The sequence below is a fragment of the Papio anubis genome, chromosome 12, assembly GCF_008728515.1.
Source record: "Papio anubis isolate 15944 chromosome 12, Panubis1.0, whole genome shotgun sequence".
NCBI classification, from domain to species: Eukaryota; Metazoa; Chordata; class Mammalia; order Primates; family Cercopithecidae; genus Papio; species Papio anubis.
Window position 1 is genome coordinate 114,641,974 of NC_044987.1, and position 27,186 is coordinate 114,669,159.

The 27,186-nt window shown below is 50.5% G+C and overlaps 2 protein-coding genes across 5 annotated transcripts in view; both read left to right on the plus strand.

Annotated features, from left to right (window-relative positions):
• Nucleotides 1-787, plus strand: part of CAPN1 (calpain 1) — a 32,195-nt gene extending 31,408 nt beyond the window's left edge. For all 4 annotated transcript variants that reach the window (XM_021925572.2, XM_021925574.2, XM_021925576.2 and 1 more), the window contains exon 22: nucleotides 36-787. In XM_021925572.2, the coding sequence (XP_021781264.1) occupies nucleotides 36-62 (27 nt within the window). In that variant the 3' untranslated portion in view covers nucleotides 63-787. The remainder of the gene's footprint in view (nucleotides 1-35) is intronic.
• Nucleotides 788-2,037: 1,250 nt separating this feature from the next.
• Nucleotides 2,038-27,186, plus strand: part of LOC101025798 (solute carrier family 22 member 20) — a 26,662-nt gene continuing 1,513 nt past the window's right edge. Inside the window, 10 exon segments of the mRNA XM_031653682.1 lie at nucleotides 2,038-3,058; nucleotides 3,130-3,233; nucleotides 3,902-3,915; nucleotides 6,233-6,364; nucleotides 9,742-9,910; nucleotides 11,349-11,472; nucleotides 12,321-12,436; nucleotides 22,061-22,275; nucleotides 25,914-26,022; nucleotides 26,179-26,382. Of these exon segments, the coding sequence (XP_031509542.1) occupies nucleotides 2,678-3,058; nucleotides 3,130-3,233; nucleotides 3,902-3,915; nucleotides 6,233-6,364; nucleotides 9,742-9,910; nucleotides 11,349-11,472; nucleotides 12,321-12,436; nucleotides 22,061-22,275; nucleotides 25,914-26,022; nucleotides 26,179-26,382 (1,568 nt within the window). The 5' untranslated portion in view covers nucleotides 2,038-2,677.

A 27,186-nucleotide genomic window follows, 5' to 3' on the forward strand; every position in this document is an offset into this window, starting at 1 on the left:
CTGCGGCCCCAACTGACCTGCCTGCTCTCCCACAGTGGTTGCAGCTGACCATGTTTGCATGAGGCAGGGACTCGGTCCCCCTTGCCATGCTCCCCTCCCTCCTCGTCTGCCAAGCCATGCCTCCCGCCACACCACACCAGGCCACGCCAGCTGCAAGTGCCTTCCTTGGAGCAGAGAGGCAGCCTCGTCCTCCTGTCCCCTCTCCTCCCAGCCACCATCGTTCATCTGCTCTGGGCAGAGCTGTGTGGCCCCTGCCTGCGCCAGCTATGGGCTCGGGATGGACTCCCTGGGCCCCTCCCATTGCCAAGCCAGGAAGGCAGCTTTCGATTGTTCCTGCCTCGGGACAGCCCCAGGTTTCCCCAGCATCCTGATGTGTCCCCTCTCCTTACTTCAGAGGCCACCCACTCAGCAGCACCGGCCGGGCCTTGCCTGCAGACTGTAAACTGTAACCACTAGCTCTACACGGTCTGCAGTCCAGGCGCGTGGAGCCGCCTCCTGGTTCGGGGAGGCCCCGGGGCTGGGAACGCCTGTGCCTTCCTGTGCCAAAGCCAGTGCCCCCTCTGTCCCTCCCTGGCCCTGTTGCCGACCAGGAGCTGCCCAATCTGTGGGCGGTCGGCCTTCCCTCCTTCGCTCCTTTTTTATATTAGTGATTTTAAAGGGGACTCTTCAGGGACTTGTGTACTGGTTATGGGGGTGCCAGAGGCACTAGGCTTGGAGTGGGGAAGTCCCATGTTCCATATAGAGGAACCCCAAATAATAAAGGAAAAGGCCCCACATCTGTCTGTGACTTGTTTCTCCCCAGTCTACTGCCTGGAGGGCACCTGCAGACCCCGGCCCATGGGGGCAGCTCGTGGCCTCAGCTCACCCCTCCCCTCCAACCCTTCCATCTCTTTCCCCTTGACCTGAAGCCTGAACCCCTACTGGAGTACTGAGTATCTGGGCCAGGCTACCCCTGGCCCTGGGAGGTTGGGAAGGAGGGGCCCCAGCTGCAGGGACAGGGCCACACAGCTGAGGTCCCACATGACTCTGCTGATCCTACATGCCCTCCCCGCCGCCCAGGAGGCCTGACCCCTACCTTTCTTGCACACTTCAGCCCATTGAGGTGAGGCTCTGGCTGAAACTCAAACCTCTACTTAGCACACACCCAGTCCCCCAGGGAGCTCCCCGGAGCACAGAGCCGCCTTCAGGTCCTTCTGTGGGGAGCCCCTGTGACCCAGACACCTGCACTTATATAAGCCCCTCCAGGCCCTTCCGGGATCCGGGATTTTCTTACCAGAGATAAGAGTGGCTTGGGGGAAGGAAGAGGGGATGGGGCGAAGCCGCAAATGCAGAGCAGAGGCCGAGTTGGGGGAGGGTGGGGGTGGGCTGCTGTCAGCTACTGTGGGCCCCAGTGTCGGGGCAGAGATGGCGGTGGAGGCTCCTGTGCGCCCCATGGGGCAGGCTGCCCGCACGCTGCTGTCTTGAGCTTGCATTTTGCCCTTGTCACCTCCTCACTGGGAGTCCAGGTCCTGTCAGGCTCAGCATCTTCAGCAGTGAGGGCAGTGGCTCAGCTCTTCCTGGAGCCTCGGTGGGTGTGTGAGGGGCTGGAGGGCGGGAGAGTGTGCAGGGCCCCGCCATCTTGCTCAAACCCTTACTTGCTCTCCGGATTGGGTTTTATTTGATGAGGGGATGGGAACACCAGAGTCTGGATGACCTGGGGCCCTAACCTCTCAAAAACTCTGAGTCATTGAGGTGGGAGTGGGAAGAGTAGGGCTTCCGTCTCGGCCTGCCCAAAGTGGGCTGGGATTACAGGCTTGAGCCACTCGCGCCTTCGGCTCCTTCTCTCTTTCTTTCTTTCTTTCTGACGGAGTTTCTCTTTTGTTGCCCAGGCTGGAGTGCAGTGGTGTGATCTCGGCTCACTGCAACCTCTGCCTCCCAGGTTCAAGCGAGTCTCTTGCCTCAGCCTCCCAAGCAGCTGGGATTACAGGTGCCCGCCACCATGCCTGGCTAACTTTTGTATTTTTAGTAGAGACGGTTTTACCATGTTGGCCAGGTTGGTCTAGAACTCCTGACCTCAGGTGATCCACCTGCCTCAGCCTCCCAAAGTGCTGGGATTACAAGTATGAGCCACCACGCCCGGCCTATTTGGGCATTTTAAAAGGGCTTTTTCCCAAGTGTCACCTGTGCAGCCAAGTCCCTGCCTTCTTGGGAAGTGGGGAAGGGTAAGCATCTGTAACCACTGCACCCCATTATTCTGAACTCTCAGCACTTAAGGCTCCAGCTGCGATTTGGAGCCTAGTGACAGGGACTGTGTCCCATGTGCCAAGACTGGAATCGGGGCTTCCGAACACGCCTCGGTGTCCTCTGAAGGAAAAGGAACGTGACGGTGCTCTGTTCACTGCTGGGGTCCTGCCAGTGAGAGCAGTGGGCAGGGTGGCTGGACCTGCGGATCTGGGTGGTGGGCTGTGACTCGGCCCTCAGGGTGAGAGATGGAGAGACCTAGAGAAAGGGCATGGGGGAGGGGAGCCCTGCAGATGTGGGGACACCTGAACCCTCCTATGGGGTGTAACCTGAGCTCTCTGACACAGGGTGCACAGGATGTCTGCAGTCCTCACCCCTGGCCTGTTCCTCCCACTCCCAGGGCCCCTCCCCAGCCTCTCTACATAAAGCCAGGCAGGCTGGGCCTCAGGTCAGGCCTATGGCCATGGCCTTCACAGACCTGCTGGACACTCTGGGCGGCATGGGCCACTTCCAGCTCATCCATACGGCCCTGCTGTTGCTGCCTTGCGGCCTGCTGGCCTGCCACAACTTCTTGCAGAACTTCACGGCCGCTGTCCCCCCGCACCACTGCCGGGGCCCTGCCAACCACACTGAGGCCTCCACCAACGACTCGGGGGCCTGGCTGAGGGCCACCGTACCCCTGGACCAGCTTGGGGCCCCTGAGCCCTGCCGGCGCTTCACCAAGCCTCAGTGGGCCCTGCTGAGCCCCAACTCCTCCGGCCCGGACACAGCCACGGAGCGCTGCAAGGACGGCTGGGTCTATAACCACAGTGTTTTCCCATCCACCATCGTGATGGAGGTCAGAAGGGGCTGGGCGCGTGGGGGGCTGCTGCCGACGCCCAGTCTGAAGCGCTCACGTCTTGCCTGCAGTGGGATCTGGTGTGTGAGGCCCGCACTCTCCGAGACCTGGCGCAGTCTGTCTACATGGCCGGGGTGCTGGTGGGGGCTGCCGTGTTTGACAGCCGGGCAGACAGGTGAGCCCGTGGGGATAAGTGCCCCAGCCACCCAGTGCGGGCCAGAAAGCCTAGGCGTCTGCATTCATTTTTCTTTGTTACAGTTGATTTGTGCATTTTAAACAGATAATACATATAGTACATTCACATGGCTTCAAATCCCAAAAGGCACAGAAGAGCCTGCTGGGGATCACCCCTTTCCTGCCTCTGCCCCTCCCTGCAGTAATCCCCAGAGGGCAGCCTGGTTTCTATGTCTTTTACCAGAGACATTTTATGATTCTATGCAGTCAAGCAAGTGGGTGTATATGTTCTATTCCCCCATTTTTATTTTCCTGTTTTGTATTTGTTTTCTTCTTCATGTCCCCCCATTTTTTTCTTTGAGATGAGGTCTCACTATGTTGCCCAGGCTGGTCTCAAACTTCTAGGCTCAAGCAATTCTCCTGCCTCTGTCTCCCAAGTAGCTGAGGTGACAGGCCTAGCCATCCTTTTTTAATGCAAATGCTGGCATACACCCTACATGGTCCTGTACCCAGCTTTTTCTTCACTTTGGAGGCCTCCTCTCCTATTCCTTCAGAAAGAGCCGTCCCATCCCTTCTAGTCTTTACACTACACCCCACACTGCTTATGCTGTGAGCCAGTCACAGACCTAACTTGCTCACGCTCTGTGGGGGTCTCACTCTGTCACCCAGGCTGTAGTGCCGAGGTATGAACATAGCTCTCTGCAGCCTCGACCTTCTGGGCTCAAACGATCCTCCTGCTTCAGCCTCCCCAGTAGCTGGGACTACAGGCACCCACCAACACACCCAGCTAATTTAAAAAAAAATTTTTTGGCGAGTATGATGGCTCAAACCTGTAATCCCAGCACTTTGGGAGGCGAGGCAGGCGGATCCACGAGGTCAGGAGATCCAGAGACTATCCTGGCTATCTGGGTGAAACCCGTCTCTACTAAAAAGCAAAAAAAACCCTTCCAGGCCGAGGTGGCGAGAGCCTGTAGTCCCAGCTACTCGGGGCTGAGGCAGAATGGCGTAAACCCGGGGCCCAGGCTTACCCAGTAGAGCTGAGATCAGCCCACTGCACTCTCCAGCCTGGGGCTGACAAATGAGACTCTATCTCAAAAAAAAAAAAAATTTTTAGCTGAGATGGGGTCTCACTATGTTGCCCAGGCTGGTCTCAAACTCCTGGGCTCAAGCAATCTTCTTCCCTCTACCTCCTACAGTGCGGGGATTACAGATGTGAGCACAGTGCCCAGCCTAACTGACCCCTATTGACAGATGGCGATGTGCAGCCAGCTCATGGCTCTGAAGTTGGCTGCCACATCTCTCTCTCTCTGCACCTCTCCCCTTCCTCCTCTTCGCTCTCTCTCCCCTCTCCCTTCTCCTCTGCCCTTCTTCTCTCAGTTCAGGTTTGGGGGGTCCTCCCGGACTCCACCCCACACTCTGGAGTATAGATGGCTCCCTGTGCCACACACCTCAGGCCCACATCACACTGTCATGACACATCCTGGTCTTTCTACATGTGAGCTTGTGTCTTATCCAGTGTCTCATTTGTCACCAGCCCTCAACTCAGGCCTGTCACTTAGAGGTGATTAATGATCAATGAACGTTGTGTCACAATGAATGAGTGAATGAAAGAATGCATGAAAGAAGTAGTGGGGGTGGTGAGTGGGTGAGTGCGTGAGTGAGTGGGTGAGTGGGTGAGGTGGGTGGGTGAGTGAGTAGGTGAGGTGGGTGGGTGATGGGTGCAGGTGAGTGGGTGGGTGAGGTGGGTGAGTGGGTGGGTGGTTAAATAATCATCATCAATCATCATCAATCAATCAATAAATCGTCGAAATAAATCATCTCTCATCAATCTCGGCATCATCATCGGCGTCAATCATCAATCGTAATCGTCTCATCCAATGCATCGGTATCATCTAATCATCATCGATCATCATCCATCCCATCATCGAAATCGAAATCTCGAAAATTAATTATCATCGAAGTAGTAATCAAAGTAATCATCATCATCAGTAATCAATCAAAAATCGTCGATAAATCGATCAATCATCAATCATCTGTCCAGTAAATCATCAATCAGTAATCATCATCGATCATCATCAATCATCCCAGTCAATAAATGTCATCGATAAAAATCAATCAGTAAATCATCCCGAAAATATCATCGATAAATAAAATCAATCGGCAATCATCATCAATCGTCATCATCCCGGTAAATGTCCGGTAAATGCATCATCGATAAATAAATAAATAATGGCATCAGTAATTAAATAGATCAGTCATCAATCAATCATCATCATCAATCATCATCATCAAATAAATCAATCCCATCATCGTATCAAATGGCATCAATCAATCATCATCAATCATCATCGTAATGCATCGGTGGGTGGTGGAGTGAGTGAATGAGTGAGTGGATCATGGGGTGTGTGGAGAAGAAAAGCTGCCTCCCTTCTCGGCCTGCTTCTCTCCTGGCCAAATTGAGGTTGTGCGCTCTGGCCGTGGACCTTCATTTGCAAATAGGGCAAATAACCCTGCATCCTGTCCTCGGGCCCCTCTGTGGCATGGCAACCCTCTAGTCCACGTAAAGACTCAACCCTGGCTCCTGCTCCCACACTGGGGACTGGCCAAGGGCTCACCCGCTGTGAGTTCTGGTTCGAGGCCTCCCTCTAGCCAGAACAGCGCTCAGGTGGCCTCTCCCCACCTGCCACACGCCCCTCTGGGGCTTTGTAGAGTCCCTGCCTTTCCTCGAGCCTGGACTAAATCTCCTTGCCAACTTCCTTCTACACCATGTCTCTGTGTCTGTGACCAACCTCTGCCACCAAGCCTGGGTCCCAGCAGTTTCAAGTTTCTGTTTTGGGGGAGTGGCTTTCGCGGGGTACCCCATCTTCCCCGTGACGTGACTGCCTTGATAACGCCCCTGCTCGGGTGGAAGGGGCAGGCGTGGGCTGCCAATTTGTTCCTTGGGGGCTGCTGCTGCTGCCTCTCAAAACCCTAATGCCTGTGCCCATTCTCTGGACTCAGGCTGGTCCTACCTGCAGCTGGCAGCTTCGGGGGCCGCCACAGCGTATTTCAGCTCCTTCAGTGCCTACTGCGTCTTCCGGTTCCTGATGGGCATGACCTTCTCTGGCATCATCCTCAACTCCCTCTCCCTGGGTGAGTCCGGCCGAGGAGAGGCCGAGAAGGACTGGGGCTCCTGAAAGAGTGGGGCAGGTGGGGGGCAGGAGGGCGGGGGGCAGGGGACACGGGGATGGAAACGTCCAGGGTCGTTGGACATTTTTCTCATGTTGTTTTGTTGGGATTCTCATCCAGCAACCTCATCTCAAAGCCTCCCGCCAGAGTTCTGGACTTGGGGGACCTGGGCTCCCGGGTAGTGGTGGCCCTGCTGGCTGTGGGTGGGGAGTCCCTGGATGGCCTTTCCCAGGTCTGGGCTTTAGTGTACTCATCTGTAAACTGAGAGGGTTAGGTTTATTTTATTTGTGAATTAGCCAACAATAACCACTTACTAAGCACCTATTGTCTCCAGGCTTAGTGTAGGGACACAGAGGCCACAGGGACACAGGAGGGGAGTGAGCCATGATGGTCCCCAGGGCTGCAGCCAGCCCTGAAATTGTGTGACTCTAAAAAGGCTGGTGATTCCTCAGCTTCATGGTGGAGACCTGGCTCCTAATGCCAGCTTGGAGTGTTGTGCCCCCAAGTAATAAATGGCAGACTCAGTCCTCATTCTGGGCTGGTTCTAGGCAGTCCCTGGGTGGTCCTTGGAGAAAGCTTTGCAGGGCAGTAGGAAGCCCACCCAGGACACAGGCCTGCCACCCACCTATGCTTCATTTTAACACTTAGCTTGCTCCTGGGGACATCACTGGGCGCGGAAACTGCTGCCACCGTCAGCTGTGCAAAGACAGGATGGGTCTTTTATATCGGGGGTCAGGGAGAAATCTTGGGACCGGAGAACCAGGACGCACCAGGCCAGCACACCTGACCTCCCCTCCCTCTCCCAGCACAAAGTGGGATCTCAGCAAATCCCAGTCTACACAGCTCACTCTGCAGGGTGGGCATCCGGCCGTGGCTTGAAACAGGTGTCCAAGGTCCACTTCATGCTGGAATGCGCTCTAACACCTACACAGACACATACAGACACACACAGACACATACACACACACACACATGCATGCACGCATACGCATCAGAGACTGCCCAGCCTCTTAACACCTCCTGAGGCTGGAAAGGATGGGCGCTGTCTTAGGACATCTCAGCCTGTAAAGACGACTTTGCAGAGATTCTATCAAGTGCCCTGGAGCTCCCACCACAGGCCATGCCCTGCCTCGGGTCACACCACACAAGTGTAGTGACCCCGCGCCTATGTATATATATATATGCCTCCCCTCATGTTTGTTCCTGTGCACACTGTTCTGTATCTTGATTCTTCCACTTAACCAAGTTGTCACTGGTCCACTGCCTGATAGAGGACCTCCTAGTGCCCGGACAGGCTCTAGAGGTTGCAGTGAACACAGCAAAGCCCCGCTCCTTGGGGTCCATGTTCTAGCAAGGGGCGATATCACCACCACGCATAATGAACCGTATAGTTTGTTCGAAGACAGTAAGTGCTACAGAGGAAAACTGAAGCCTGGAAAGGGGAGAAAAATGGCCAGGTTGCCCGGGCACGGTGGCTCATGCCTGTAATCCCAGCACTTTGGGAGGCCAAGGTGGGTAGATCACCTGAGGAGTTTGAGACCAGCCTGGCCAACATGGTAAAACCCCATCTCTACTACAAATACAATTAGCTGGGCGTGGTGGTGGGCGCCTGTAATCCCAGCTACTCAGGAGACTGAGGCAAGAGAATTGCTTAACTCGGGAGGTGGAGGTTACTGTGAGCCGAGATCGCACCACTGCACTCCAGCCTGGGTGACAGAGTGAGACTCTGCCTCAATAAAACAAACAAAAAACCCCACAAAGAATGGCCGGGTTGGAGGAGAGGGGTCTGCAGTTTTAATTAGCGTGGTTTGGGAAGACTGCACTGAAAAGGGGTCATTTTGAGCGAAACTGGAAGGAGTTGAGGGAATGAGCCCTGCAGGTGTCTGGGGTAGAACATTCCAGGCAGAGGGAACTGCCAGGCAGAGGCCCTGCCGCGGAAAGTGTGCCCAGGGTGAAGAGCAAGGAGGGCCCTGTGGCTGAAGCAGAGTTGGGAGGTGGGCGACAGGGGAGGTCAGGGAGGGCAGTTCTGCAGGACCTTGTGGCCAGCGTTCTGGGACCTCGGCTTTGCCTCTGAATGAGACAAGAGCCACTGGAGGATTTTGACCAGGGAGAGACCTTAATCTGATTTAGGATTTGAGATCTGATAAGATTTATCTGGCTGCCATGTGACACCAGGACAGAAGCAGGGAGGCCGGTTAAGGGGCTACTGCTGTCATCAAGCAAGAGACCAGGTTGAGCTGGGCCACGGTGGCAGCAGTGGAGGCAGCGAGGAGAGCTCAGATTCCGGCTCAATTCTGAAGGATTTGCTGAAGGGCTGGATGCACGGGCTTCTTGCCCACTGGGAAGAAGCTTCCTCATTAATTCGTTACAGCTGCCTCGTAAGGGTGTGTCGTCATTATTTAACCAGTCCCCTGTAGATGGACATTCAGGTTGTTCCAAGTTTTGCTCTTTACAAATATTAGTGTTTTCTGTCTTTGCATGGGGTTGAGCACCTCTGCCCATTTTCCTTTTAGCTTGTTGGCTGTTTTCTAATTGATTTGTGAAAACTCTTCCAGTATTAGGGAAATTAGTCTTTCTTCTTTCTTTCTTTTTTTGTTTTTTGAGACAGAGTCTAGCTCTGTCACCCAGGCTGGAGTGTAGTGGTCCAATTAATTTCAGCTCATTGCAACCTTCGCCTCCCAGGTTCAAGCAATTCTCGTGCCTCAGCCACTCAAGTAGCTGAGATTACAGGCACACACCACCATGCCCGGCTAATTTTTGTATTTTTAGTAGAGACAGGGTTTCGCCATGTTGTCCAGGCTTGTCTCAAACTCCTGACCTCAGGTGATCCACCCGCCTCAGCCTCTCAAAGTGCTGGGATTACAGGAGTGAGCCACTGCACCCAGCCCAAAATTAATCCTTTATCTGTTAGTTGGGTTAGTTTATCTGTTAGTTGGGTTACAACAACTATATTTTTACGTTTTTTATTGACTTTTTTTGGCTTGACTTATGGTGTTTTGTATTGTTTTATTCCAATGCAGACATTTTTTATTTTTACAACTCCAAGTTTGTCAACCTCCCCTTTTATTGCCTCTGGGTTTTGTGATGTCCTTGGAAAAGCCTTTCCCTACTCTAAGATTGTAAAATAATCTCCCCTGATTTCTTCCGGCATTGTTGTGGTTTTATTGTTTGTTGAGTTCTTTGATCTAGTTAGAATTCATCTGGAGTGCAGTAAGGACACCTTTGCCTGTGTCTCAGCAGGTCTCTGGAATGAGTTTAAGCTGTCAGAATCATAAGGGGGGTGTGGTGAATTAACCACATGGGTAGCTGAATGCCACTGCATGTCACTGTTTTCTCCCCAGTTGTGGAGTGGATGCCCACCCGGGGCCGGACTATGGCAGGTATCTTGCTGGGGTACTCCTTCACCCTGGGCCAGCTCATCCTGGCGGGGATAGCCTACCTGATTCGCCCCTGGCGGTGCCTGCAGTTTGCCGTCTCTGCTCCTTTCCTGATCTTTTTCCTCTATTCTTGGTATGTCCTGAACAGAGTGGGGTGGGGGAGGGTGCACCTGTGTGGCCGAGTCTTCACCTGGCCCTGGGAGAGGTTGGGGTGTGCGGTGACCGGGACTTGTTGGACTTGACGTGGGACACGAAGGATGGCAGGCATTCGTGGAGGCTGCAAGCTCTCAAGTCCTCACAAATGGCTACTGGGACACTCTGTTAAAATCCCTTGCATTAGTGTGGGGCCCTGGAACATCCCAAGAGCTTTTGCCTTCATCAACTCCTTCACATCCCATATGTTTTATAAATTACTCTAAGGTACTTATAAGAGTTAAGAATATATCCAGCACTTTGGGAGGCAGGGCAGGCGGATCGAGATCAGGAGATGAGACCATCCTAGCTAACACGGTGACCTGTCTACTAAAAATACAAAGAAAGGTGGCAGGAGGTGGCAGAGGCGCCTGTAGTCCCAGCTACTCAGGAGGCTGAGGGCAGGAGAATAAATGTGAACCCGGAAGCCGGGCTTGCAGTGAGCAGATCAGCCACTGCATCTGGGGCTTTGAGGCAGTTTCAAAATACAAAAAAAAAAAAAAGAATATGGCGGTATGGTGGCTCAAGCCTGTAATCCCAGCACTTTGGGAGGCCGAGGGGCGGATCACAAGATCAGGAGGATCCCGAGACCATCCTGGCTGCTGGTGGGAAACCCGTCTCTACTAAAACACAAAAAAGTGGCAGGCCCAGGGTGGCGCCTGTAGTCCCAGCTACTCAGGAGGCTGGGCAGACAAATCAGCTACAATCCAGGGAGAGTAGGGAGGTGCAGTGAGCTGAGATTGCACCACTGCACTCCAGCCTGGGCGACAGAGTGAGACTCTGTCTAAAAAAAGAAAAACCACGGGTCTGTTGAAATCCTAAGTCCTCTGTAGTTTTTGTCTGTTTGTTTTTTTGTTTTGTTTTGTTTTGTTTTTGAGATGGAGTCTCTCTCTGTTGCCCAGGCTGAAGTACAGTGGAGCGATCTCGGCTCTGTAACATCCACCTCCCAGGTTCAAGTGATTCTCCTGTCTCAGCCTCCCGAGTAGCTGTGATTACAGGCATACACCACCATGCCTGGCTAGTTTTTTTTGTATTTTTAGTAGAGACGGGGTTTCATTATGTTGGCCAGGCTGGTCTTGAACTCCTGACCTCAGTCGATGCACCCTCCTGGGCCTCCCAAAGTGCTGGGATTACAGGTGTGAGCCACCGTGCCTGGCCAAGTCCTCTGTAGTCTTTAAATACTGTTCAGTGAGTCTCTGTATGATATGCTGCAAAAAAAGGGAAGCTGGCATGGCCCCCAGACTTCCTGATGCAACAGACAGGAGGACAGATCACCTTTTCTGGGTCTGAAAGAAGGTGGACAAGGAGCTATTGGGTTTGGGGGACAGAATGAGCTCTACCCGGCCCCGGTTCCTTCTTCTTCCTCCTCTCGATCCCAGGTGGCTTCCAGAGTCATCCCGCTGGCTCCTCCTGCATGGCAAGTCCCACTTAGCTGTACAGAATCTGCAGAAGGTGGCTGCAATGAATGGGAGGAAGGAGGAAGGGGAAAGGCTGACCAAGGAGGTGAGCGAGCTGGGAGGAAGGAAGGGTGGGAACAGTCTTCAGTCTTGCTGGCAACCTCCAGTTGTACTAGAATTTAGCAACTTCCCAGGACTCACGTGCCATCCAAGTGTAGACGCTGGGAATACACAGTACAGGCAGAGTTCTGATGTGTGAAAGATGTTGTCTAGGTATTGAATGACTGTGTGATTTAGGATAAATAATTTAACTGCTTTGCTCATCAGTTGATCCATCTTTGCAACGAGGAAATAACCCTATTAACCTTGACATCCAGTTGAAATTTTAATAAAATAATAAACTAAAATTATTAAAATAGCAACCACAAAGTAAAATTACTGGGGAATCAATAACAAAAGTACTATCACAAATACCATTTATTATAAGATAGTTACCATTTATTATCAATACGCATCATTTCTCAAGCCCCATGCCAGGCACTAGGCTAAGAGCTTTATGTACATAACCTCGTTTCATGTCTCATTTTTGCCAATGAGGAAATTGAAGTGGGGACAGGTCAGGTAACTTGTCTGAGAACATACAGTAGGAAGTGGCAGAACCACTTGGAACCCCTGCTCTTATCTGACACAGTCTTCAAGTCTATACCAGGAATGGGGTGGGAGGCCCTCCAGAACCACAGAACCTCAGTACTGTTGGGGTTCGTGTTGGAGCTTCTCAACACCCTGGAAACAGCCCCTCAAGTGCCATCAGTCTTTGGATGGAGAGGAGACAAGGGCCAGCCACCTCACCAAAGACCTCAACCCCAGCTCTCCTCCACACAGATGAAGGGGTTCCCTGCAGGGATGTGGGGTCCCAGCTCCCTTGCTTCCCCTGAGCAGACTCTTCTCACCTAGGTGGTGAGCTCCTACATCCAGAGCGAGTTTGCAAGTGTCCGCACCTCCAACTCGATCTTGGACCTCTTCCGAACCCCGGCCATCCGCAAGGTCACATGCTGTCTCATGGTGATCTGGTAGGTGACAGGCTCATGCCCAAGTCTTTCACCCAAGGCAGGGGCATGCTCTCTGCCCCCACTGAAAAACTCTGTTCTGAAATACTCTTAATGCAATGAGCAGGTGAGCCGTGTGAACTCAATCTCTTCCCACACCCTTTTTCCAGCACTCGGCCTCTGCTGGACGCTGAGATGTGGTGACAGATGAGATATCATGCCAACCCAGGAACCCCATTTCTGGGCAGTGGGTCTCACCTGGGTGGTAGGACTACTGGAATCACCAAGGCAGCTTTTCCAGAATGTAACTTGTCCCATCCTCATATGCCCCTGGGGCTGGCTCTCCAGTGGATTCTGGGAAGTGTCGCACTCTGGAAAAAACACTTCTGGATCCAGAAGGGGATAGACAGGAAAATCGTAATTTCCATGCAGTGAGACAAGTATCTTGACAGCATTTCTGCTAGCTGGGGCTGCTGAGGGCTTCAGGCAGGAGACAGCATTTAGACTAGTTTTAAAAGGTGGTTTATCAAGTTTGCAAGGTGGGCAGGAAGGAATTCCTAACAGGTTCACAGGCATGAAGATGTGAAATGGACAAAAATACAAAGGCAGCCCATATGCAGTAGCGCCACCTACTGGAAGCTGACAAATCCTAAGGGGAAGGGCTGATAAAAAACAACCGTGTTGATTTCATTCCACTGGATTTCCTGCACATTTAAATAATTGGTATTGATACCAACAGGGACTGCAGGCAATGAATTACTATCCGTTTTCTCTTTCTTTCTTTCTTTCTTTCTTTCTTTCTTTCTTTCTTTCTTTCTTTCTTTCTTTCTTTCTTCCTTCCTTCCTTCCTTCCTTCCTTCCTTCCTTCCCCTTCCTTCCTTCCTTCCTTTCTTTCTTTCATTCTTCTTCCCTCTCTCTTTCTTTTCTTTTCTTTTATTTTCTTTTCTTTCTTTCTTTTTTTTTTTTTTTTTTTTTTTTTTTTGGGGCCAGTCTCCCTCTGTCAGGCCAGATGCAGTGGTCGCGATCTTGAAGCTCACTGCTGTAACCTCCGCCTCCCGGGTTCAAGCAATTCTCCTGCCTCAGCCTCCAGAGTAGATAGGACTACAGGTACGCGCCACTACACCCAGCTAATTTTTGTATTTTTAGTAGAGGCGGGCAGCTATCTGTTTTCTGTAGCAGACTGGGGAGTCGCTTTTAGTAGATATCAGCTGGGCTCTGAGGCCAGACTATCCATGTGACCTGAGCAAGTAAGGGAGCCCAGCCTCCTGGGGCCTCTTTCCTACATCTGTAAGGTCCTTGTGAGGATCCAGAGTTAAGACATGAGGCCAGCTCTGGTGACTCATGTGTGTAATCCCAGCACTATGGCAGGCAGAGGCGGGAGGATTGTTTGAGCCCAGGAGTTCCAGACCAGCCTGGTCAACACAGGGAGACCCCCGCCAGCCAGGCGTGGAGGGCTGTACCTGTGGTTCCAGCTACTTGGGACGCTGAGGTGGGAGAATTGCTTGAACGCAGGAGTTGGAGGCTGCAGTGCTCTGTGATCTCACCGCTGCACTCCAGCCTAGGTGACAGAGCGAGACCCCATGTGGAGAAAAAAAAAAAAACAAAAAACAGTTAAGGCACATAAAGCACTTAAACCACAGGTGGCCCCCTGGGAAGCTCTGGGGTATAGAATCTTTCCTCTGGTTTGGATTTGGGGCTGTGACCCCTGTATACTGGGAAGATGGGACGGCCCCCGACTCTGGGAGGCTGTGAGGGCTTCTGTCCCCAACAGCGTGGCAGGCAGCGCAGTTCTGGCTCTGGGGAGCGAGGGGCCTCCTGCGAACCCGAGTCCAGGAGGGGTGTCTTCCTGCGGTAGCCCCGCCGGCCTGGGCTTGCCTTTCCTCCACCTTCCTCTTTCCGCGAAGGAGAAACAGATCCTGAGTTCAAAACTCCAGAGCTGAAAGTCCTGTCTTGGATCCTTCTGGAAAGAGTAAGCAAAGCCCGTTTTTGTTCAGAAAGTGACTCGGCAGCCATCCGGAGCTCTCTGCCTGCAGGTGGGGCCATTCTCCCATGGAGCCGACCCGACCCGCTCAAAGCTGCCCCAGGCACTGCAGGTTTGGTTCGTGCACGCTGGGACTTACCAACCGCACCCGGAAAATCGGGGCCATTTCCAAATGTTTCGCTTCGCTGCCGGCTGGGAGCCACGCCAGGCTCGCGCCTGGGATCAATTGCACAGTCCTGGCTTTGGGGAGCGGGAGGCGGCGAGCGTGCTCCCCTACCCCTTCCTCGCCAGTGTGTCTGGGTTGAGGTGGGGATGGGGAGTCCTGGGGTTCGAAAAAGGATGAGGGAGGAGAAAGAGGAATTGTTAGGAACTGGTGAACTTTCACAAACTTCCACAAACCCTATTGTAAATGCCTTCAATTAACTGGGATTTTTTTCTTTACTGGTTGATTGATTTGATTGAGACAAGGTCTTGCTCTGGCACCCAGGCTGGAGTGCAGCGGCACAATCGTAGCTCACTGCAGCCTCGACCTCCTGGGCTCAAACGATCCTCCCACCGCAGCCTCTGTAGTAGCTAGGACTACAGGTGCCTGCCACCAAGCCCGGGCTAATTTTTAAAAATAGAGATGGGGTGAGGTCTTGCAATGTCGCCCAGGCTGGTCTAGAACTCCTGGACTGAAGAGATCCTCCCCCTTGGTCTCGCAAAGTGCTGGAATAACAGGCTTGAGCCACCTTGTGGTTTTTTTTCTAAATTCTGAAAAGCATACATATTCATTGTTAAAAACTTTTTTTCCCCCAAAGAATCCAGAAACAGGCCGGGCGCGGTGGCTCAAGCCTGTAATCCCAGCACTTTGGGAGGCCGAGACGGGCGGATCACGAGGTCAGGAGATCGAGACCATCCTGGCTAACATGGTGAAACCCCGTCTCTACTAAAAAATACAAAAAACTAGCCTGGCGAGGTGGCGGGCGCCTGTAGTCCCAGCTACTCGGGAGGCTGAGGCAGGAGAATGGCGTAAATCCGGGAGGTGGAGCTTGCAGTGAGCTGAGATCCGGCCACTGCACTCCAGCCTGGGCGACAGAGCCAGACTTCGTCTCAGGAAAAAAAAAAAAAAAAAAAAAGAATCCAGAAACAGATAGGCAGTGTAGCGCATTGATTAGGAAGCAGGACTGTGGAACCTGCTCCTTCGGTTTGAATCTCAGCTCTGCCACTTACTGACTTTGTGATCCTGGGCAAGTTACTTAACCGCTCTGTGCCTCAGTTTCTCCATTTGTAACATGGGCATCATAATAGAACCTACCACATAAGGTTGTTGTGAAAATTAGTCTGCAAAGGAGGTGGAACAATGCCTGAATGCGAGTTGTTTTCTGTTATCAGATATACAAGTGAATATTCCTCTCAACCTACTCTCCCTTCCACCTCTGAACATCTCCCATCTCCCATTTCTGTCAGGCATGAATTTGTACCCTTGAAGATACATGTACTAAGGTACATCCATGACACCCACATACTTACACACACACATACACACACACACATACACACGTTCTTATAGAAATGGATTTAATAGTGGCTGGGTGTGGTGGCTCATGCCTGTAATCCCAGCACTTTGGGAGGCCGAGGTGGGTGGATCACCTGAGTCAGGAGTTCGAGACCAGCCTGTCCAACATGGTGAAACTCCATCTCTACTGAAAATATGAAAATTAGCCACGTGTGGTGGCGTGCACCTGTAGTCCCAGCTACTTGGGAGGCTGAGGCAGGAGAATCACTTGAACCCAGGAGACGGAGGCAAGCCAAGATCTTGCCACTGTACTCCAGCCTGGGCAACAGAGTGAGGCAGAGTGTCTCAAGAGAAAAAAAACAGGATTAATACTCTACCTATTCTGCTTTTGTTTTTTTAAATAACTTAATCACATCTGTAAAAACTTTTACAACATTACATGTAACCAGCTCCTGACGTGTGATAGCTTTGCAATAAATATTTGATGAGTGAATGAACCAATGAATGAATGAATGAATGAATTTTAGAATATTGTGAGCCACAGAATTATAAGATGAAAAGGAATCTTAGAGAATGTCTTGTGCATTCTCCCTGCCACTGCCAGTCTCTCCTCAGTGGCAGTGCTGGCTGGTCATGGTCCAGTCTCTCTGGGAAGACTCCGTTTCTGGAGCTCACATTCTCAGGAGCCTTTCCGCCTTCTTTCCTCCTAGGTTAGCAGACATGTTAACAAGCAAAAGATCTGAATGTAAACCTGCTGGTTTTTGACTGAGTGTCCCTCAAATTTCTCAATGGTCACTTTATTTTTTGTGTAATGTTTTAGTCTTATATTGCTGTGTAACAAATCACTATAATTTAGTGGCTTCAAATGACACCCATTTATGAGCTTACAATTCTGCAGGCCAGAAGTGCCAGCTGGGTTCTCTGCTCAGGCTCTTAGGAGGCTGAAACGAAGCCTCCTTTCTGGAGGCTCTGGGGAAGAAATCACAGCCAAGTTCATTTCAATTGTTGGTTCGATTTAACTGCTTACAGCTGTAGGATTTATGTCTCCATTTCCTTACAGGCTGTTAGTCAAGGGACACCCTCAGATCCTAGAAGCCATCTATATTGCTGGCTAAGTGGCCTCCTCCATCTCAAAGGAACATCTTCCTCACATCAAATCTCTCCCATGCTTTGCATCTCCAACTCCCGGTCTTTGAGCTCTAGACCCAGATTTAAATCTCATGTAATTAGACCAGGCCCTCCCAGAAAAATCTCTCTGTTTTAAAGTGAAGTGATTTGGGACCGGAATTACATCTGAAAAATCCGTTCACAACACCTAGATTAGTGTTCGAACAACTGGGAGAAGGTTTGTGTTCACCCAGGCCAGGAATTTGACAGATCATCTTGGAGTTCTTCTTCCCACATATAGTTTTATTTATTTATCTTTTTCCGAGGCAGAGTCTTACTCTGTCGCCCAGGCTGGAGTGCAGTAGTGCCACCTCAGCTCACTGCAACCTCTGTCACCTGTGTTCAAGCAATTCTCCTGCCTCAGCCTCCCGAGTAGCTGGGACTACAGGTGTGTGCCACCACACCTGGCTAATTTTTGTACTTTTAGTAGAGACAGGTTTTCTCTATGTGGGCCAGGCTGGTCTTGAACTCCTGACCTGAAGGGATCTGCCCACCTCAGCCTCCCAAAATGCTGGGATTACAGGCATGAGTCACCGCACCTGGCCCACATATACTTTTTGTTGAAGTATCACACACATGCAAAAATGCACAAGGCTCAGCTTGACAAATTCTCACAAACTGTACACACCCATTAATCAACATACTGGTCAAGAAACAGAACATGATCAGCCTCCAGAAGCCCCGCCCCACCGTGTCTTCTTCACTCATTACCCTCCCCTAACGGAATCACTATCCTTATTTCTAATGCCACAGATTACATTAGCCTGTTTTTGAGCTTTATATAACTTGAGCTACATAGTTTTGTAATTTATACTGTTTGTGAGATGCACTCATGTTGTCATATGTAATTTAGTTCGTTCTTTCTTTGTGTATAACAATCCATGGTACGAATATACTACTTGTGGTAGACGGAATAATGACCCCCAAAGATGTCTGAATCTTTATAGCTTTTCTGTAAATATATATTTATTCCAAAATTAAAATTATTTTTAAAAAGCAAGGTATGCAGTAGAATCAGATACTTGCAGAAACCAATATCCAACAAAAAACCATACCCAGAAAATATATCTATATCTACATATAATATAGATATTACTAGAAATCGGTAAGTAATCCCTGGAATCTGTAAATGTGTTACCTTCTATGGCAGAAGGGACTTTGCAGATGTAAGTAAGGATCTTGACGGAGGATTACCCTGGATTATCTGAGTGGGCCCAGTCCAATCACAAGGGTCCCTTTAAGTGGCAGAAGAAGGTCAGAGAGAGAGACCTTTGGAGATGCTGTGTGCTGCTGGCTTTGAAGACAGAGGAAGGAGCCACAAGCTAAGGAATGCAGGCAGCCTCTAGAAGCTGGCAAAGGCAAGCAAACAGATTCTCCTATGGAGCTTCCGAAGGAACACAGCCCTGCCCACACTCTGACATTAGCTTAGTAACACGCATGTTAGGCTTCTTACTTCCAGAAGTGTAAGATAATACATTTGTGTTGTTTTATGGCACTAAATTTGTGGTAATCTGTTACAGCAGCAATTGGAAACTAATACAGAAACTTTACCAATTTTTTTTTTTTTTTTTTGAGACAGACTCTCGCCCTGTTGCCCAGGCTGGAATCCAGTGGCGCAATCTCAGCTCACTGCAACCTCCTCCACCTCCTGGGTTCAAGCGATTCTCTGCCTCAGCCTCCTGAGTAGCTGGGAGTACAGGCGTGTGCCACCATGCCCAGCTAATTTTTTGTATCTTTAGTAGAGGCAGGGTTTCACCGTGTTAGCCAGGATGGTCTCAATCTCCTGACCTTGTGATCCGCAGATCTTGGCCTCCTAAAGTGCTGGGATTACAGTCGTGAGCCACCGCGCCCGGCCTACCTATTTTACTGCTGAAGGACACTGGGCTTTTCCCAGGTTGGTCTGTTACAAATAGTGCTGCTATACATATTCTTGTACATTTCTCTTGGTGAGAAAACACACCTGTCTTTCTTTTCTTTCTTTTCTTTCTTTCTTCCTCTTTCCTTTCTTTCTTTCTTTCCCTCCCTCCCTCCCCTTTCTTTTCTTTCTTCCTTCCTTCCTTCCTTCCTTCCTTCCCTCCTTCCTTTGTATGGAGACAGTATCTCACTATGTTGCCCAGGCTGATCTTGAATTCCTAAGCTCAAGCGATTCTCCCACCTCAGCCTCCCAAAGTGCTGGAATTACAGATGTGAGCCACTGTGCTGGGCCCACGCTTGCATTTCTGTCAGATACATACCTAGGATTGGCATTGCTGGATCATAAAGTATGGGTGTGGTTCTCTGTAATAGAAGCAAGCAGTTTTCCAAAGTGATTATGCCAATTCACACCCTTATCAGAAGCGTATGAGTTCAGCTTGTTCCACATCCCTAGTAACACTTGGTATTGTCTGTAATTTAATTTTAGCCATTATAGTGAGTGTGTAGTGATATTGTACTGTGATTTCCAATTCTCTGATGTCTTAAGGAATGAAAAATATTTGCATGAACTTACTGGTATTTTGGATAGCTTGTTTTTTGTGAAATGCTTATCCAAGACTTCTGCGAATTTTTCTACGGATTATCTTTTTTCTTATTGCCTTACATAAGAATTTTTTTTTTTTTTTCTTGGCCGGGCGCGGTGGCTCATGCCTGTAATCCCAGCACTTTCGGAGGCTGAGGCGGGCAGATAACTTGAGGTCAGGAGTTTGAGACCAGCCTGGTCAGCACAGTAAAACCCCGTCTCTACTAAAAATACAAAATTAGCTGGGTGTGGTGGTGTGCACCTATAATCCCAGCTACTTGGAAAGCTGATGCAGGAGAATTGTTTGAACCTTAGAGGCAGAGGTTGCAGTGAGCCGAGATTATGCCACTGCACTCCAGCCTGGGCAAAAAGAGTGAGACTCCATCTCAAAAAAAAAAAAAATTATATATATATACCCATGTATATATTTTTTCTGGATAAAATTTATTTTCTGAATATTAGTTTTCACAAATATATTCTGTTAGCTTATCTTCATAAAATTTTGAAATAAATGTATATTTATTCTTCTATAAATGTATAATTATAGAAAAGTTGCAAAGATAGTACAAACAGTTCCTGTATCCACTTCACCCAGTTTCCCCTCATATTATCATCTTAAATTACCTTAGTACATTTGTCAAAAGTAATAATTTAAGATTGGTAATTTACTATTAACTAAACTAGAGATTTATTTGGATTTCACCAGTTGGTATATCCCATTACATTTAGTCATTATATCTTCTTGGTCTCCTTTGATCTGTGGCCGTTTGTTAGTCTTTCCTTATTTTTCATGACCTTCACAGTTCTGAAAAGTATTGGTAAGGTATTTTGTAGAATGTCCCTCAATTTGGATTTTTTTTTCTTTTTTGCCCAGGCTGGAGTGCAATGGCATGATCTTGGCTCACTGCTACCTCTGCGTCCCGGGTTCAAGTGATTCTCCTGCCTCAGCCTCCCAAGTAACTGGGATTACAGGCATGCACCATAAAGCCTGGCTAATTTTTGCATTTTTAGTAGCGATGGGGTTTCACCATGTTGGTGTGGCTGGTTTTGAACTCCTGACCTCAGATGATCAACCAGCCTGGCCTCCCAAGGTTCTGGGATTACAAGCGTGAGCCACTGTGCCTGGCCTCAGTTTGGATTTGTCTGATGGTTTTCTCATGATTAAACTGGGATTGTGGATTTGGGAAAGGAGAACCATGGAGGTGATATGAGCTTCTCATCATATATCATATCATATCATATCATACCATACCATATGAGGGCATATGTGATGTCAACATGACTGATTACTGGTGATGTTGAAGTTAATCCCTTGGTTAAGGTAGTGTCTATCACGTTTCTCCACTGTAAAAATAATGTTCTCTTTCCATATTCTTTTTTTGCTTTTAAATTTTAATCTATTTATTTATTTTGAGACAGGTTATGAGACTGGCTCATTTTTGTACTTTTGGTAGAAATGGGGTTTCACCATGTTGCCAAGGCTAGTCTCGAACTCCTGGGCTGAAGCGATCCACCCACCTCAGCCTCCCAAAGTGCTGGGATTAAAAGTGTGAGCCACTGTGAGCTGCCTCTTTCCATATACTATTATTTGAAAGTGAGTCCAGTCCGCATTCAACGGGAGGGAAACTAACTTTCATCTCCTGAAGGAATGGATTTTTTTGTTTGTTTGTTTTGTTTTGTTTGAGATGGAGTCTCCCTCTGTCACCCAGGCTGGAGTGCAGTGGCGTGATCTCGGCTTACTGCAATCTCCGCCTCCTGGGTTCAAGCAATTCTCTGCCTCAGACTCCTGAGTAGCTGGGATTACAGGTGCCTGGCTAATTTTTCTATTTTTAGTAGAGATGGGGGTTTCACCATCTTGGCCAGGCTGGTCTTGAACTCCTGACCTCGTGATCCACCCACCTTGGCCTCCCAAAGTGCTGGGATTACAGGTGTGAGTCACTGCTCCCAGCCAAGGAATGGAATATTCACACATACTGTTTGGAGTTCTTCTGTAAGAAAGACTTTTTTATTAAATCATTTATTTATATAGGCTCATGTATAATCATGTAGTTTATACTTTGGGTTATAATTCAACGACGTTTTTCCTTTATTTAGTAGATACTACATTCTTTACCTTATTTCCCAAATTGCTCCAACTTTGGCCATTGGGAGCTCTTCCACATTGCCTCCTGTGTCCTTTGACCTTCCTCCATCTTCTTCTCTTTTTATTTTTTAGCACTGCCTTAATTTCGGCACTGAGGTGGTACTGCAGAGAAAAGCAAACACACTCCAGAACCCGTGCACTGGATCCAGGAGTGGGTGGTGGAAAGGGATGTGGAGGGAGGGGTCTGAGCTCTAACACTAAAGACAGAGACTTAGGAGACCGGGAAGGGGTGTTTATGGAAAGTCAGGGAATTTTAGTCCCTGAGGGGAGGAATCCTGTGTCATCCATCTTTGAGTCCCCTCCCCTGGGCTCAGAACAGTAAACCACGGGGTGAACAAGGACCGTTCCACCGCCTCTCCCAGGTTCTCCAACTCTGTGGCTTACTATGGCCTGGCCATGGACCTGCAGAAGTTTGGGCTCAGCCTTTACCTGGTGCAGGCCCTGTTTGGAATCATCGACATCCCGGCCATGCTGGTGGCCACCGCCACCATGATTTACATGGGCCGCCGGGCCACGGCGGCCTCCTTCCTCATCCTGGCCGGGCTCATGGTGATCGCCAACATGTTTGTGCCAGAAGGTGAGTCACCCACTTCTGCCCTTGCTGCCCACCAAGAACTGGGAGCCTCTGGGGTCTGATAGACAACAAATTTCACGTGGCAACAATGCTGAGGGGTGTGTCTCCGGATCCGAAAAGAAAGCAACTGTTAGGCTGAGAACGGTGGCTCACACCTGTAATCCCAGCACTTTGGGAGGCCAAGGCGGGCAGATCACCTGAGGTTAGGAGTTCCAGACCAGCCTGGCCAACGTGGTGAAACCCCGTCTCTACTAAAAATACAAAAAAATTAGCTGGGTGTGGCGGTGTGCACCTGTAATCCCAGCTACTTGGGAGGCCGAGGCAGGAGAATCACTTGAACCTGGAAGGTGGAGGTTGCAGTGAGCCAAGATCGTGCCATTGCACTCCAGCATGGGTGACAGAGCAAGACTCCACCTCAAAGAAAAAAAAAGAAAGAAAGAAAGAAAAAGAAAAAGAAAGCGACTGTTGATTACTAGAGTTTGTATTAAGCACTTAGTGCCCAGTGGCAATTAGGGGCAGGTGGAGGCCTTGAGCCTTGGCCCTCAGAGCTTCTACTGTGTGGCCAGGGAGGTTAGACAGGTGCATCTAAGTGGCTGGAGAGCACAGGAGCTGGCTCCGTGTGGCCAGCATTGTGTGCGGCCCCCGAAGTCTGAGCAGGCAGCATGTCCAAGGGTTGAGAAGTTAGGATTCAAACCTCAGCTGGACTGGCCCTGGAACAGTGGTTTGCAAACCTGGCTAAAATGACCTTCACTGGGAGCGCTTTGAAAACTCCCAGGGCCCGGGTGCTCCATGCCAGTGCCCTGGGAATCTCAAGGAGTGGGACTTAACCCTCAGTATTTTACAGACTGTCCAGTGAGTCCAGCAAGACATCAGGTTTGAATAGCAGCAACATAGAGCATGTGATAAACCCTTTGCCCATTGTGACTGCAGCCTTGGCTGTGGGCAGGTTGTCCACCTTCTCTGTGCCTCGGCTCTTTACCTGTAAAAGTGGATAAATGTTATTATTGGTATCTTGACCTATTTTCTTCCAATCTTTTTTTCCTATTTATAGATTTGTATTTAGCATAGTTGAGATCATATTTTACATGTTTATATATACAAAAATGTAAATAGGATACATATATCTATATGTATATATGTGCATGTGTACATATATATAATGTGCCCTTCTTTCATTATATGTTGAAACATACACATGCTTTTCCATGTTAGCACAAATGTTTCATGGACCTGATGATCACTCATCGCCCAGACTGGAGTGCTGTGGTGCTCACTGCAACCTCTGCCTCCTAGGTTCAGGTGATTCCCCTGCCTTAGCCTGCAGAGTAACTGGGATTAGAGATGTGCGCCACCATGCCGGGCTAATTTTTGTATTTTTAGTAGAGACAGGGTTTCATCATTTTGGCCAGGGTGGTCTCGAACTCATGACCTCAAGTGATCTGCCCACCTCGGCCTCCCAAAGTGCTGGGATTACAGTCATGAGCCACTGTGCCTGGCCTCATGGACCTGATTTTTTATTACTATACGATCCTTCCTTCCTTCCTTCCTCCCTCCCTCCCTCCCTTCCTTCCTCCCTTCCTCCTTTCCTCCCTCCCTGCGTTTCTTCCTTCCTTTTTCTTTCTTTTCTTTTTTGAGACAGAGTCTCACTCTGTGGCTCAGGCTGGAGTACAGTGGCACAATCATGGCTCACTGCAGCCTTGACCTCCCAGGCTCAAGCAATCCTCCCACCTTAGCCTCCTGAGTAGCTGGGACTACAGGTGCATTCCACCACACCTGGCTAATTTTCTGTATTTTTGTGTAGAGACAGGGTTTGCCATGTTGCCTAGGCTGGTCTCAAACTCCTGGGCTCAAGCGATCTGGCTGCCTTGGTCTCCCAAAGTGCTGGGGTTATAGACGTGAGCCACTGCACCCAGCCTAGATAATGTTTCATCTGGATTGGTGTGTCTAACTCTGGCTTCACAATAGAATCTCTTGGGAACCTTTAAAAAATACCCAAATTTGGCCGGGCGCGGTGGCTCAAGCCTGTAATCCCAGCACTTTGGGAGGCCGAGATGGGCGGATCACGAGGTCAGGAGATCGAGACCATCCTGGCTAACACGGTGAAACCCCGTCTCTATTAAGAAATACAAAAAACTAGCCGGGCGAGGTGGCGGGCGCCTGTAGTCCCAGCTACTCGGGAGGCTGAGGCCGGAGAATGGCGTGAACCCGGGAGGCAGAGCTTGCAGTGAGCTGAGATCCGGCCACTGCACTCCAGCCTGGGCGACAGAGCGAGACTCCGTCTCAAAAAAAAAAAAAAAAAAATACCCAAATTCAAGCCTATCCGCAGTCGGTCTTGCTAGAGTGGGTATTGAGTAAGACCCAGGTGTGAGTGTTTTATAAAATCTCCGCACCTGATTCCAGCGTGCAGCAGCCAGTGCTGCCATCCAGCCAGAGAAGGCACCATCATTTCCTTGACTGCTGCCCTAATGTTGGATATCTGAATAGGGGTTTTGCTATTTATAAACAACAGCAGGATAAGCATATTGAAAATGAGGGCAATGGGCTGGGCACGGTGGCTCATGCTTGTAATCCCAATACTTTGGGAGGCCGAGGCGGGTGGATCACCTGAGGGCAGGAGTTCGAGACCAGCCTGGCCAACATGGTGAAACCCCGTCTCTACTAAAAATAAAAAAATTAGCTGGGCATGGTGGTGCGCACCTGTAATTCCAGCTACTCAGGAGGCCGAGGCAGGAGAATCGTTTGAACCCAGGAGGCAGAGGTTGCAGTGAGCCAAGATTGTGCCACTGCACTCCAGCCTCAGTGACAGAGTGAGATTCTATCTCAAAAAAATAAAAAGAAAAAGAAAAAAAAAGGAAAAGAAAGAAAATGAAGGCAATGGCAAACATTTAATGGGCACTTTGCATCCCTGGCATCATGTCCAGCTTACACCAACCCCATGAAGCAGGTGCTGCTATTTTCCTCATTTTTTTTTTTCTTTTTTTTTTGAGATGGAGTCTCGCTCTGTCGCCCAGGCTGGAGTCCAGTGGTGCAATCTCGGCTCACTACAAACTCCGCCTCCCGGGTTCACGCCATTCTCCTGCCTCAGCCTCCTGAGTAGCTGGGACTACAGGTGCCCGCCACCTCGCCCGGCTAATTTTTTGTATTTTTAGTAGAGATGGAGTTTCACCGTGTTAGCCAGGATGGTCTCGATCTCCTGACCTCGTGATCCGCCCGTCTCATCCTCCCAGAGTGCTGGGATTACAGGCGTGAGCCACTGCGCCTGGCCAATCTTCCTCATTTTACCGATGAGGACAGGGAGATGCAAAGGGGGTAAGAAACAGTGACCAAGGTCAGCCAGCGGGGTGAGAGCTGCGATTTGAATCCAGGCCTGACTCTAAAGCACCTGCCTACCCAGCAGGACTTGGCAGCAGATGCAAATAAGGGAGCAAGGAGGCAGAAGTCAGAGAAGGGAGTTGGGGGACTCCTGGGTCCCAAAAACAGTTGGGAAGGGGAGATGGTGGAAATCCTGGTTCTTCTCTGGGTTCTGAGTGGGCTCTGCCTCTTCCCCTGGGCCTATCCCCTCCTGAGGCTCCGCCCCTCTCCACTGCACCCTGGGCCTCCCCCCCCCCCCCCCTCCTCAGCTCCACCCCACTCCCGTCTAGGCATGCAGATCCTGCGCACGGCCCAGGCAGCGCTGGGCAAAGGCTGCCTGGCCAGCTCCTTCATCTGCGTGTACCTGTTTACAGGCGAACTATACCCCACAGAGATCAAGTGGGTGCATGGGGGGAGACGCTGCAGGTTGAGACCTGCTAGGCTCACTGAGGCAGGATCCCCGGTCCCTCCTGTCCTCTGACACTCAGGGCACGGCTCTCTTGGGCCCCTAGGGGTGCAGGTCGCTGCACTGACCCATCCACACACCTCCCACAGGCAGATGGGGATGGGCTTCGCCTCAGTCTACGCCCGCCTCGGGGGCCTAGCGGCACCCCTGGTTACCACACTTGGGGAGTACAGCACCATCCTGCCGCCTGTGAGCTTCGGGGCCACCGCAGTCCTGGCTGGGCTGGCTGTCTGCTTCCTGACCGAGACCCGCAACGCACCCCTGGTAGAGACGATCGCAGCGATGGAGAGAAGGTGAGGGGCCTCCAGCACCAACAGGTTGAAAGTTACAGGAAATAACTGGGGGGCAAATGGGGTCCTCTCCTCACTCCTGTGCATCGGAAACATCCTGGCTGGATGCACCAGAGCTGTGAGATGCCTCCCCCACCTCTATCTACACTGGCTTAGCTTTCCCCAAGAACGGACCCGATCATGAAGGTTTTATTTTTATTTATTTATTTTTTTTTTTTGAGACGGAGTCTTGCTGTGTCGCCCAGGCTGGAGTGCAGTGGCCGGATCTCAGCTCACTGCAAGCTCCGCCTCCCGGGTTCACGCCATTCTCCTGCCTCAGCCTCCCAAGTAGCTGGGACTACAAGCGCCCACCACCACCCGCTGTCCCGCTCATTCTGCCCGCACACCCCCGGCCACCCGGGGGCTGCCTCCCCAGCCCTCGGCCCACGCACAGTCGCGCTCCGCCCGCCTTGGCCTCCCAAAGTGCTGGGATTACTGGCGTGAGCCACCACGTGCAAAACCCTACCGTGAATAGTAGAGTGACTGTAGCAATTCCTGCAAGGGTGATGTAGTGGATTATTTCCGTCTAAAATCTGACTGGCCTCCCCACTGTAAAGGCGTCTGGGGGGTCTATGAGGTTCCTTGGTTTTATTTTTATTTTTTTTTTTTTTTTGGGATGGAGTCTCGCTCTGTCGCCCAGGCTGGAGTGCAGTGGCGCCATCTCGGCTCACTGCAAGCTCCGCCTCCCGGGTTCACGCCATTCTCCTGCCTCAGCCTCCCAAGTAGCTGGGACTACAGGCGCCCACCACCGCGCCTGGCTAATTTTTT